Source organism: Oncorhynchus tshawytscha, linkage group LG01 (genome assembly GCF_018296145.1).
Source record: "Oncorhynchus tshawytscha isolate Ot180627B linkage group LG01, Otsh_v2.0, whole genome shotgun sequence".
NCBI lineage: Eukaryota > Metazoa > Chordata > Actinopteri > Salmoniformes > Salmonidae > Oncorhynchus > Oncorhynchus tshawytscha.
Genome location: NC_056429.1, coordinates 67,034,922 through 67,048,330, shown reverse-complemented (window position 1 = coordinate 67,048,330; position 13,409 = coordinate 67,034,922). Strand labels below are relative to the sequence as shown.

General features: G+C 45.3%; 1 protein-coding gene across 1 annotated transcript in view; it reads left to right on the top strand.

Moving 5' to 3' along the window:
- Nucleotides 1-13,409, top strand: part of LOC112255337 (pro-neuregulin-3, membrane-bound isoform-like) — a 217,345-nt gene that overhangs the window by 142,685 nt on the left and 61,251 nt on the right. The window contains exon 3 of the mRNA XM_024428342.1: nt 5,695-5,721. Coding sequence (XP_024284110.1) covers nt 5,695-5,721 — 27 coding nt within the window. The remainder of the gene's footprint in view (nt 1-5,694; nt 5,722-13,409) is intronic.

Below are 13,409 nucleotides of genomic sequence, written 5' to 3'. Positions count from 1 at the left end.
ATATAAAATAATAATCTCGAGACTCACTACTTTAAATTGCATATGCTCCTGGGACAAAATGTGACAGAAGATTCAAAGGATGTGGACGCACTGTAGAATACATAGGTCTCAAAGCCTGAGTTAGGGTTTGACTTATTTATGATGTGGGGAATGGGTGTCAGAGAGATTCTGGCAAAACAAGGTGTGTGCAGGCTCTCAGGCGGACCAGGTTCCCATAGCAACACCTCCAGACACAACAGAGAAAGAGATGGAAACAGAGAGAGACATAGGCAAGGACATGTAGCCTCCAGGCATCAGTACAGGGCTAGTCTCAACGACCCGCACAATGGCGTCAGAAACCTTGACAGAGAGAGAGAATGGATGTGCGTGTGTGAAAGAGAAATAGTCAAAGCCAATGTGTTTCTTTAATCTAGTCTATCCATCTTTAATCTCAGAAGATATTCTTTTACCTCAGAGTGACGTCATAAACTAGAGTATTACCCCGGATCACCTGTCAATTCAAGTAATTTCAGCTTATAAGAGGAGGCTGTCTGTCAACACATTGACTTCTTTGCTAGAAATTAGAACACTTCAATTGAAAACAGTTTTGTGTCCAAAACGATGTACTCCTACCACTTGTATTCTGAAAATCTTAACATGATGCAATCCCTCAGCATGTTGATACAGTAATTTATTTTGTCAGACAGAATAAGAGAGTCAGGGCTAGAGTTTTCCCTTGCTGATAGCAACTCTATAAACTCGAAAGATTCACAGTCTGCGGACAATAGAGGAAGGTTATAGACTTGGAGAAAGTCAGCTGTCTCACTTTCACCTGACGAGAACTCATACTCAAGAAGTATTCACCTCTCAAAGGTAAAACGGTAAAGCACAACTTCCCAGGAACTGCACTCTGAATATGTAGTAACTTATTTGATGGTACCATATCAAAGAGGGGGGGGGCATCCAAAATGCAAAAGTTATGAAAGAAGCAGAATCCATTTATCCTGCTAGAGTAGACAATGACATCTGAAGTTTCAAGCTCAAGGGTGCAACAGAGGCTTTGCCTGACCTGAGATCTAAACCAGAGAAGTTGTGACTTTAGCAGATCACTTCTCTCTAACCAAAGTCAACTGAGAGTGCGGGGCAGCCTCTGGAATTATTAAGTATAGTTGTTGAAATGACTGTATAGCAACTCTTCATCACTATGGGTAGAAGGGCAATTCACAGCTAATGATGTAGTCTAAGAGATGGAATTTGCTTGTTCCTCATGTTTGCTATTCTTACAGTTCAGGTAATGAACTTTAAACACCTTTGCAAGTAGACATAGGGACTTTCTCTAGATATGATTGCCATTAGAAGACAATTATAGTGAATCTTTAGAATGAATTCACGATAAAAAATAAACTGGTAGTTTACTGCTAAATACTTCCTTTTCCTGCAATTATACTTCAGCATTCTTTCACCACGTCATAGAGTTCACCACAAAGGCTTGACCTTGACAGGCTACTCTGGCTACCTTGGTGGATGGGGGAAGCAGTAACAAGAAGAAACATTTGGAAAATGCAACTGCAACATGGGACAACATGTCAGCCAACCAGGGCTCAAACCCATCACAGAGGGGCTTTTTCCAAGAAGATCCGCTTTAGGGAGTCTGTATTTTGATGCTGTTTTCTGGGCTATTTTAGTGGCTTTTGCCTAAGTCCGCATTAACCTGCATACAGGTGGACGGGCTATGTTGGCATGGTGAGTGATGTTCTTCAGGGAGACGTGGAGTGGAAGGGAAGCAGGATTACCTGCTGTCACAGGTACCCCACCGGCTGCACCTGCCTTTCCGTCTGGCCACAATCAAACAGACACCATTGTAAACACTGCCATATTGTTCTACCTGGGGCTCCGTGTCGTCCTGCCCACACTGGTACAGGGGAGATGTCATTCGCAAATGTCACCTCCAGTTGAAAAACAAAGTTAACTTTTCTTCTGCCTCAGACACTACGGTGTAGAATACATGACATTGATATAATAAAGATTTTTGAAAATTATAGATTATTTTTCCCTTTGGTATGGCTGCTATGGTTACCGTGTAGGACCATTCTTATACTACTCGCTTCTCGCATTGTTACAGCGCACCTAGTTTAGATTTGTACAACATGTTCTACAGCTCTCAGTTCAGTTCAAACTGGGTGAATGGTACCATCTGTTTGTGCTGCCTGTTGCCTTACTGCCACACCTCTGTATTTAGATAAATGTTGCTGTAAACATTTGTTATTTTCAAACTTAAACCTTAGTTTATGAAAAACTAAAAGTTTATCCAGATAGGGCAGCAGTACAGTTTTCCCTTTCTCTCTATTCACAGGTACAATACAGTACATCGACAGTATTTTCGTAGAATACATATTCTGTTGTGTTCCTCACCCGTCCACTGTGTATTAAAGGGAGAGATGGAGAGGTCTCCTCATTAGTGTTCAATGGATCTGACGCACCACTGCATCCTTTAATTTCCCCTGTCTACATCTCATTATCTCCCAAACTCAGAGCAATAACCAACCACATTTTCAGAGAGTTAACAAAATACTTTATTTACATAAGTATTCACACCTTTTGCTATGAGACTCGAAATTGAGCTCGGGTGCACACAGTATCCATTGATCATCCTTGAGATGTTTCTACAACTTGATTGGAGTCCACCTGTGGTAAATGTGATTGTTTAGACATGATTTGGAAAGGCACACACCTGTTTATCTAAGGTCCCATAGCTGACAGTGCATGTCAGGGCAAAAAAACAAGTCCTAAGTTTGAAGGAATTGTCTGTAGAGCTCAGAGACAGGACTGTGTCAAGGCACAGATCTGGGGAAGGGTACCAAAATATTTCTGCAGCATTGATGGTCCCCAAGAACAGTGGCCTCCATCATTCTTAAATGGAAGAAGTTTGGAAACAACAATACTCTTCCTAGAGCTGGCTAACTGGCCAAACTGAGCAATCATGGTGGAAGGGCCGTGGTCAGAGATGTGACCAAAAACCCGATTGTCACTCTGACAGAGCTCCAGAGTTGCTCTGTGGAGCTGGGAGAACCTTCCAGAAGGACAACCATGTCTGCAGCACTCCACCAATCAGGCCTTTGTGGTAGAGTGGCCAGATGGAAGCCACTCCTCAGTAAAAGGTCAATAACAGCTGCTTGGGGTTTGCCAAAAGGCACCTAAAGGACTCTCAGACTATGAGAAACAAGTTTCTCTAGTCTGATGAAACCAAGGTTGAACTCTTTGGCCTGAATGCCAAGCGTCACATCAGGAGGTAACCTGGCACCCTCTCTACAGAGAAACATGGTGGTGGCAGCATCACGCTGTGGGGATGGTTTTCAGCGGCAGGGACTGGGAGACTAGTCAGGATCGAGGGAAAGATGAACGGAAAGTACAGAGAGATCCTTGATGAAAATTTGCTCTAGAGCGCTCAGGACCTCAGACTGGGGTGAAGGTTCACCTTCCAATAGGATAACGACCCTAAGCACTGTTGTAACATTGTATTGATTAATGTGACGACTGCTGTTCATCGAATGATTTCCCAAATTAACTCAAAGAATATCAGAAAATTGATTTTACAGCAGTCGCTAATTAATTAATTTTCTCTACAGTCTCATTCAGAACGTTGCATAATCCGGGAATCTGCACAAACCCAAGTCTCACAAAAAAATCCGTACCACACCAATTGAGTTGATTATTAATTTACTAACAAACTAAAATGATAATATAAGATACACATACACAAACACACAGTCTAGGCTATTGTTTAGAACTTAGTACAATGAAACAGTTCCCTAGTGGGCTAACACAATATGACACGTGTTACACAAAATGGGGATTTCAAGAGAGAGAGAGAGTACACGAGAGAAAAGCACACTACATTTGTAAACTATGCTTAGTTTAACCCTAACCTTGCCCTGAACTGCTGCTCTTATGGGTCAGAATATAATGATGTAATTACGTGTCAAAGGTCTCCAATGGGGTGTCTCTTCATGGACTGGGTTCAGCGGCACATCTTTGGTTACCGGGTGTAACTCTCTGTTTGTCCTCACAATGTCAGTGTCCTTTCTCTTAGTGGTCTGTTTCCTCACCCTTGTTCTGAAAGATGGGTCTTCTGAGGAAGGCTAATCACCTCTGTAGATGGTTCCAGCGTGGGAATGAAAACAGTGTAGACACCTGATTCCTTGAAGAGTGGTAACTGGGTGTTCCTGCTTTTATTCACCCTCTTATACACAGCTACTCATCCGTAGCATAGATTTTAAAAGGTTCCTTTGTCTTCTTCAAACTCGTGTTGCATTTTGGGGTTACAAATAATTGGACCGTGGCTGCAGCCCGTGGTCACTTAGTCATAATGTTAATTCTTAACTCTCATGTTTTATACCAGAAATGGGTGTTTCCTCCTTTAGGGCAAGTTCTCTGGGTGTAACTAGTTACGCCTAGTTAGTTTTCCACACAATGTACAGTTTGCAAACATCAAGTACATATTGTGAAAATGTTACATTATAACGTTGTCATTTAACTTTTAATAACATAACAAAAAACAACCTTCATTTTCATATTCCATCTATCATCATTACTACCATTTTGGCTGACTGTTCTGAGGTAGGTTCTCCATAGGCCCATCATACATTCCATTCCTCCATACAAGAGGACAAAGGGATTTTGTCTGCTAAAAACTCCATAGAAAGTCAGGAACCTTGGAAGACATGCTAGAGAGGAACCAGGCTCGGAGTGGTGTCCTGTCCTCTTCTGGCTGTGCCGGGCGGAGATTATAAGAGTACATGGCCATTAAGGCCAGATCGTTCTTCAAGATGTTGAAAAGTTCATAGACTACCAGCACGTTCAAATAAAAATCACAGTGGTTGTAGAGATTGTGTAACAGGTCAGCACCTCAGGACTAAATGTCAGTTGGGTTTTCATAGCTGAGCATTCAGAGGTCGAGACAGCAGGAGTGGTAGAGAGAGAGAGGGACAGAGGGAGGGTCAAAAACAGCATGTCTGGGACAAAGTAGCACGTCCTCTGAACAGGTCAGGGTTCCATAGCCGTAGGCAGAACAGTTGAAACTGGAGCTGCAGCATGACAAGTAGCACGTCCGGTGAACAGGTCAGGATACCATAGTCACAGGCAAAACAGCCCGAATCTGGATCAGCAGCACGACCAGGTGGACTGGGGACAGCCAGGAGTCATCAGGACAGGTTGTCCTGAGGCATGGTCTTAGGGCTCAAGTCCTGAGAGAGAAAGAGAGAGAGAGAGAGAGAGATCTGTAATAGAATACACATCTTGAGGAGGAGGATTACCAAGATGTCTTGAGGAGGATTACCAAGATGGCTGCACTGTGGCTTCAATACAGTGCACATTGTTAGTCATCCAGGGTTTATACATGTCATTGACTAGACCTCAACTCTTGCATGGTGTGTTTTTCGAGCATGGACAATGAGCCACAGTCTCTTGGTGCAGTCATGCTGAGTGTCAGCTCCGATTATGCCCAGAGCATGCGTCTACTGAAGTTATATGATGTGAATACAGAAGGCTATGGAGCTTCCTTGCATGAAACAACAACAAGTCACAGACATTGTTAATATATGCTGTGACAGGATGTTAAAGTGCATTGTTTCTAATAGCTTTATCTCTGTCTCTCTCCCTCCCTCTCTCCTTTGTCCCTGTCTCCCCTCCTCTCCTCTCTTCTCTTCACCGGAACAGCAGATCACTTGGGCATTGAGTTTATGGGTAAGAAAGCTTCTCTTTTTTTACTGCTATGAGTCCTGTTAAATGAAATCAGGTTGTGCAACCATGAGATGTGTATAATGTTTATGATCATACTGGTATGACGTGCATACCCTTAATATTTGTTAGTTTGTTTTTCACCTTTTTAATTATAAATCACATTTCTATTTTATACATAACTTAGTTAATTTTGATGGGAACTTTTCACTATCCCATAATGTATGTAATGTAATTCAGAGAACAGGGAGGCAATTTCCTTTACACAGAGGGATATGGCAACTCCCCTTTCTCTCTCTCTCTCTCTCTCTCTCGTCTCCTTGGAAACGGCAGAGAACAGAGAGGCAGGAGACAGTGAGGGAGATTTATTACTGTTGGCACAGTAACTACCAGCATCCTTGCACACTGACACTGCCTGTACGTGTGTCTGTAGGGTCTTGCCGGGAGAGTGTGTCCCCATTCTGCCAGCCTCTCTCCGTTTGGCACATCAGCTGTAGTTAATGACGATGTACTGCGAGACATTGTTAATAACTCTCCTTCTTAGAAACACATGACCATAGATACCTGGGAAATATCGATATCTACCCACAAATGATAAACCATCAGATGCATTATACATATATACACAGCTCAAAACAATAAAGGGAACGCTAAAATAACACATCCTAGATCTGAATGAATGAAATATTCTTATTTAATACTTTTTTCTTTACATAGTTGAATGTGCTGACAACAAAATCACACAAAAATTATCAATGGAAATCAAATGTATCAACCCATGGAGGTCTGGATTTGAAGTCACACTCAAAATTAAAGTGGAAAACCACACTACAGGCAGATCCAACTTTGATATAATGTCCTTAAAACAAATCAAAATGAGGCTCAGTAGTGTGTGTGGCCTCCACGTGCCTGTATGACCTCCCTACAATGCCTGGGCATGCTCCTGATGAGGTGTCGGATGGTCTCCTGAGGGATCTCCTCCCAGACCTGGACTAAAGCATCCACCAACTCCTGGACAGTCTGTGGTGCAACGTGGCGTTGGTGGATGGAGCGAGACATGATGTCCCAGATGTGCGCAATTGGATTCAGGTCTGGGGAATGGGCGGGCCAGTCCATAGCCTGAATGCCTTCCTCAAGCAGGAACTGCTGACACACACCAGCCACATGAGGTCTAGCATTGTCTTGCATTAGGAGGAACCCAGGGCCAACCGCACCAGCAAATGGTCTCACAAGGGATCTGAGGATCTCATCTCGGTACCTAATGGCAGTCAGGCTACCTCTGGCGAGCACATGGAGGGCTGTGCGGCCCCCCAAAGAAATGCCACCCCACACCATGACTGACCCACCGCCAAACCAGTCATGCTGGAGGATGTTGCAGGCAGCAGAACGTTCTCCACAGCGTCTCCAGACTCTCTCACGTCGGTCACGTGCTCAGTGTGAACCTGCTTTCATCTGTGAAGAGCACAGGGCGCCAGTGGCGAATTTGCCAATCTTGGTGTTCTCTGGCAAATGCCAAACGTCCTGCACAGTGTTGGACTGTAAGCACAATCCCCGCCTGTGGACGTCGGGCCCTCATACCACCCTCATGGAGTCTGTTTCTGACCGTTTGAGCAGACACATGCAAATTTGTGGCCTGCTGGAGGTCATTTTGCAGGGCTCCTTGCACAAAGGCGGAGGTAGCGGTCCTGCTGCTGGGTTGTTGCCCTCCTACGGCCTCCTCCACGTCCCCTGATGTACTGGCCTGTCTCCTGGTAGCACCTCCATGCTCTGGACACTACGCTGACAGACACAGCAAACCTTCTTGCCACAGCTCGCATGGATGTGCCATCCTGGATTTGCTGCACTACCTGAGCCACTTGTGTGGGTTTTAGACTCCGTCTCATGCTACCACTAGAGTGAAAGCACCGCCAGCATTCAAAAGTGACCAAAACATCAGCCACGAAGCATAGGAACTGAGAAGTGGTCTTTGGTCACCACCTGCAAAACCACTCCTTTATTTGGGGTGTCTTGCTAATTGCCTATAATTTCCCCCTGTTGTCTATTCCATTTGCACAACAGCATGTGACATTTATTGTCAATGAGTGTTGCTTCCTAAGTGGACAGTTTGATTTCACAGAAGTGTGATTGACTTGGAGTTACATTGTGTTGTTTAAGTGTTCCCTTAATTTTTTTGAGCAGTGTATATATTTTATTTATTTAACCTGATAAGTCAGCTAAAGAACAAATTCTTATTTACAATGGCTGCCTACACCAGCCAAATCCAGAAGACACTGGACCAATTGTGCGCCACCCTACGGGACTCCCAAGCCTGGATTTGAACCAGGGTGTCTGTAATTACACCTCAAGCACTGAGATGCAGTGCCTTAGACTGCTGTGCCACTCGGGAGACTCTATATTCAGTGTGGTCTGGAATTATTGGATCTTCCAGATTAGCAACAAATTTAAATAAAATACAAATACTATGTTGTATAATTGTACAATAAAAATAAATAAATAAATAATTTTGTGCCAATACAATTACGCAGAGAAATATATTTTGTTTAACAAGTCATGAAAAAAAATATTGTATCCCCTGTGTTGTATCCCCAGTGTTATCCCCTTGCGAGGATAACGACACTGAGCCTTTTTCTAAAATGTTTTATGAGATTGGAGAACTCATTGGGAGAGATCTTAGACCATTCCTTCATACAGAATCTTTCCAGATCCTGTAAGGTTCTGTATTTATTTTCTAAGTCAACCTTGTGTTCTGTTTTGTTGTATTCTTGGACGTAGCTCTGTCTTTCATTTTTGTTAATTGGTTTCACCTGTGTTAGTTATTAACCTGGTCTCATCAGCTCCTTAGTTCAGTTCATTCTGTTTGTGCCTTTGTGAGGTATTGTTCGTTTTGACTCTACTAAGCCTTTTCCTAGCTTGTTTGTGAGAACCAGTTATAGCCTTCAGTCCTAGTTGTGATTCACCTGCCTGTTTGCCTACCTGTGTATGACCATTGCCTGCCTGTGACCACGATTCCTGCCTTCTGCGAAGGTGCATTGAACACCTGCCGCACTCGGCGCGTGAATCTACACCTTTTTCTCCCTGAGTATTCACTACAGAATACCTCACCCAAAAAACAGAATGGATTCAGCGGAGCTACAGCTGCGCCTAACCCAGCAAGAGTATGGAGGAAATTTGCCATCTTTTCCACCAGCCCATTCCTACTCCTCTGATGCCAGGTATCGTAACCCATAGACCTCCATTCATAACCATGCCTGGAAAATATGACGCATCATCGGTGAAATGTCAGGGATTTCTGATGCAATGCAGCAAATACATTGAGCACAACCCCACTAACTTCGCCACCAGCAAGAACAGGGTGGATTTTGTTGTGTCTCTACTCACAGGCAAAGCCCTGGATTGGGCCACCGCAATATGGACTGCCAACAGCACAGAACTCAGATCCGAGACCCATTTCCACACCCTCTTCAAAGAGGTATTCGATCACTCTCCTTCTGGTCGTCCTATAGGAGACCTCTTGTAGAGGTGACCTTCAGGATTTAAATCAATACATTCGTATGTCCATCTCCTTCGACCACCACCACCGAATAACTCTGCCACCCGAAACCTTCTCTTTCCATGATTCCGTCATCCCGTCCGAGTCTTCCAGAGCCCATGCAGTTGGGCTATGCTCCTCTCCCGTGTATCAAACGTCAAAGGCGGATCCAAGAAGGGCTCTGCCTATACTGTGGATGGAAAGATGGCAGTCAGGCTACCTGACTGAAAAAGATAATCTACTCAGCCATTGCCACCGAGAGATGAGAAGGGTCCCTCCACTGCCATGCATGTAGGCATGTCCTTATTTCTAAATATCTCCCAGAAGCAATTCTCCATCCCAGTATCGATCACCAGCTAGTACAGGAGCTTGACATTGATCTAACACCTGTCACCCCTCCCTTAAGGATTAACACCCTGGACGGGCAGCCATTGGTCATAGGCTTCATTACGCACCTAACACACTCTCCAGATTGGAGTCTTCCACACCGAAACCATTCAACTCATGGAACTCTCATCCCCCAAACAGCCATTCAGCCTCAGACACCCCTGGTTTTGTCATCACGACCCTGCCATCTCGTGGCGACAAGGTGAACTTCCGTCCTGGTCTTCTACCTGCTTCACCGGTTGTCTCAGCCTACCCTGCAGAGCCAGCACCATTGAGGATTGATTGCCTCTCCAGTGCCACCCACCATACCATCTGAATACGCCCAGTACAGCAATGTCTTCAGCAAAATCAAGGCCTACACTCTGCAACCACAACCTCCCAGTGGCCTGTGCTATTGACCTACTCCCTAGACTGTCCCCACCGACGGGCCGTGGTTAACCCCATCTATCCTGAAAATGAGGCAATGGAGAACTACATTGACGAAACACAAACCGTTTCATTCGTCCTTCTTCTTCCCCGGCTGCGTCGAGCTTCTTCTTCGTTGGAAAAGTAGGACGGTGGTCTCCGTCCATGTATTGATTACTGTTCCCTGAATGACTTCACGGTCAAGAACCGTTTCCCTCTTCCTCTGATCCTTGAACAGGTGGGCCGCGCCAACATCTATACAAACCCCGACCTGTGAAGTGTATATAACCTTATCGTATACGTGAAGGCGACGAATGGAAGACGGCCTTTATCACCGCACGAAGGCACTACGAATACCTGGTCATGCCCTATGGCCTTACTAATGCCCCCGCCGTGTTCCAATCCTTTATGAACAAGGGTTTCCAGGATATGATCAACCGCTTTCTCATCGTCTACATTGATGACATCCTGATTTACTCCACTCCCTGAGCAGCATGTGCAAAAGGTTCTTCAACGGCTCCTTAAACCATAACCTTTATGTCAAGCCTGAAAGAGCACCTTTCATGTAACCTCAGTAAACTTCCTCGGTTTCGTACTGACACCTGGAGGGGTCAGCATGGATGAGAACAAAGTCACCACTGTCAGTAACTGACCCAAATTCACCACCGGTTAAGGAACTCCAATGTTTCATTGGGTTCTCCAACTACTATCGCCGGTTCTTTCAGAACTTCAGTTCTACTTCCGCTCCCCTCACTGCCCTTACCAGCAAAAAGACACGGACCCTTCAATGAACTGAAACCGCCCTGACTGCTTTCAACAACTTGAAACGCCTCTTCACCTCAGCTCCTGTCCTTCGCCAACCTGATCCGACCCATCCTTTCACCCTGGAGGTGGATGCCTCCAAAGTAGGAGTAGGAGCCATACTTCTTCTCCAGGAAGTTATCCTCCACCATCCTCCACAATTGCGATGTGGGGAACAGAAAACTCCTCGCCATCAAGCTGGCCCTTGAGGAGTGGTGCCACTGGTGGGGATTACGTACTCTCCTGTCCAGTCTGCGCCCAAATCAAAAGCCCTCATCATCTCACTTCCGGTGAGGTTCAACCTTGGCCAACCCCTCACAGGTTCTGGTCCTACATAGCTGTTGACTTCATCACAGACCTTCCTGAATCCTCTGGTAACACCACCATCCACCATCATAGTAGACAGTTTTTCAAAAATGTCTTCCTCACTTACCTAACGTCATGGAATTGGCTGAGTGTATGTTACAACAGGTGTTCCGTCTGTATGGGATTCCGGAGGACATCGTCTCTGACCGCGGGCCCCAATATGTCTCCCGGGTGTAGTGAGCCGTCTGTGACTGACTGATGGTCGCCCTCAGCCTCTCCTCCGGGTACCATCCCCAGACCAACGGGCAGACGGAATACCTGAACTAAGAAATAGGGAAGTACCTCCGCCAGCAATGTTCTGCCTCTCCACATGACTGGAGTCGGTATATGGCCTGGGCTGAATACGCTCAGAACTAACTCATGCATTCATCCCTCTAGCATACTCCGTTTCAGAGTGTACATGGTTACCAACCACTCCATTTTTCCCTGGGAGGCGGAGCCTGGTACCATTCCGGCTGTCGACGACTGGTTTCAGCTTAGTGAGCGGTATGGGATACAGCTCATCGGCATCTGCAGGAATTCTCTAAAACCCACAAATGCTTTGCCAACATACGCCGCCGACCTATGCCAGTCCTTTCAAGATAACCCATCACATCAACCCTGTCATGTATTGCCTCCAGTTATCGCGTCAGTATACAATCTTCTCATCCTTCCATGTGTCTCTGTTAAAACCGGTCACCTACAGTCCTCTTCATCCTCCACTCTCAAACCGCAGTGTGCCCCCAGCGTTGGATGTCGGAGGGGAACCTGCCTATGCCATTCAGGCCATCCTTGATTCCAAACGCCTGGTTGCATCCACTATCTAGTGGACTGAGAAGGTTATGGGCCTAAAGACCGGTCCTGGGTCTCCGATAAGTACATCCTCGACCTGGAGATGATTCAGGCATTCCACCATAACCGTCTGGATCGTCCCGCTCCCCGACCTCGGGGTCGACCCCCAAACAGACCCACTGGACATCAGCGTCAACGCAGAATGTCGGATCAGCCCACGACCTTGTCGAACCAGCTTGCCGGACCTCGCGTCCGCCTATGCTCCCCCGCCCGCCCACTCCACCCTCCAATACCGTTGGGTCGTCAGAAGCCTTTCCTTGCGGGGGGTACTGTAAGGTTCTGTATTTATCAACCTTGTGTACTGTTTCGATGTGTTCTTGGACATAGCCCAGCCTTTCATTTTTGTTAATTGATTTTGCCTGTGTTGGTTACTCACCTGGTCTCATCAGCTCCTTATTTATTTCAGTTCATTCTGTTTGTGCCTTTGTGAGGTATTGTTCATTTTGACTCTACTAAGCCTTTTCCTAGCTCGTTTGTGAGAACCAGTTATATAGCCTTCAGTCCTAGTTTTGATTCACCTGCCTGTTTGCCTACCTGTATATGACCGCTGCCTGCCTGTGACCACGATTCCTGCCTTCTGCGAAGGCACATTAAACACCTGCAGCGCTCTGCGGGTGAATCTAAACCTTTTTCTCCCTGAGTATTCATTACGCTATCCTTCATCTGCGCTTATGGACTGCACTCTTCAATTCAAACCACAGGTTTTCAATGGGGTTCATTTATTTTTTGATTTAGATGTGTGCCTTCTGTTGTTGTCTTGCTGGAAGATCAACTTACGGCCAAGTTTCAGCTTCCTGGCAGAGGCATCCAGGTTTTTGTATAAAATATCCTGGTACTGGGTAAAGCTCATGATGCCATTAACAAGGGCCCCAGGACCAGTGGTAGCAAAGTAGCTCTATAACATCAAAGATCCACCACCATATTTTACAGGAGGCATGGTGTTATTTTCGGCTCCTGCATTCTCATTGCAACGCCAAACCTACTGCTAGTGTGCATGGCCAAAGAGCTCTATTTTCATGTCGTCTGACCAAAGCACTAGTTCCAATCCAAGTGCCAATGCCATTTAGAAAACTCCAGACATTTACATTTGTTGGATGACATGAAAATAGAGCTCTTTGGTAACATGACAATGTATGCACACATGACTATAAGTTGCATATGTTATATCAAACTTACTTTCAAAGACTGTGTTTTTATGGTTATATAGAAATGCCAGGGCTTACAGTGTATTTATTTCTCAGCTACTAATATTAAGTATTGCTCTCCTATAAAAACAGGGGAGTCTACCTTCATGATTTTAAAAAACTAACTGTGGGAAAGAGCCCTCCATTTGCGATTTGCTGTATTTTTTTTCCCTGCTCCTGTTCTTCCCCAT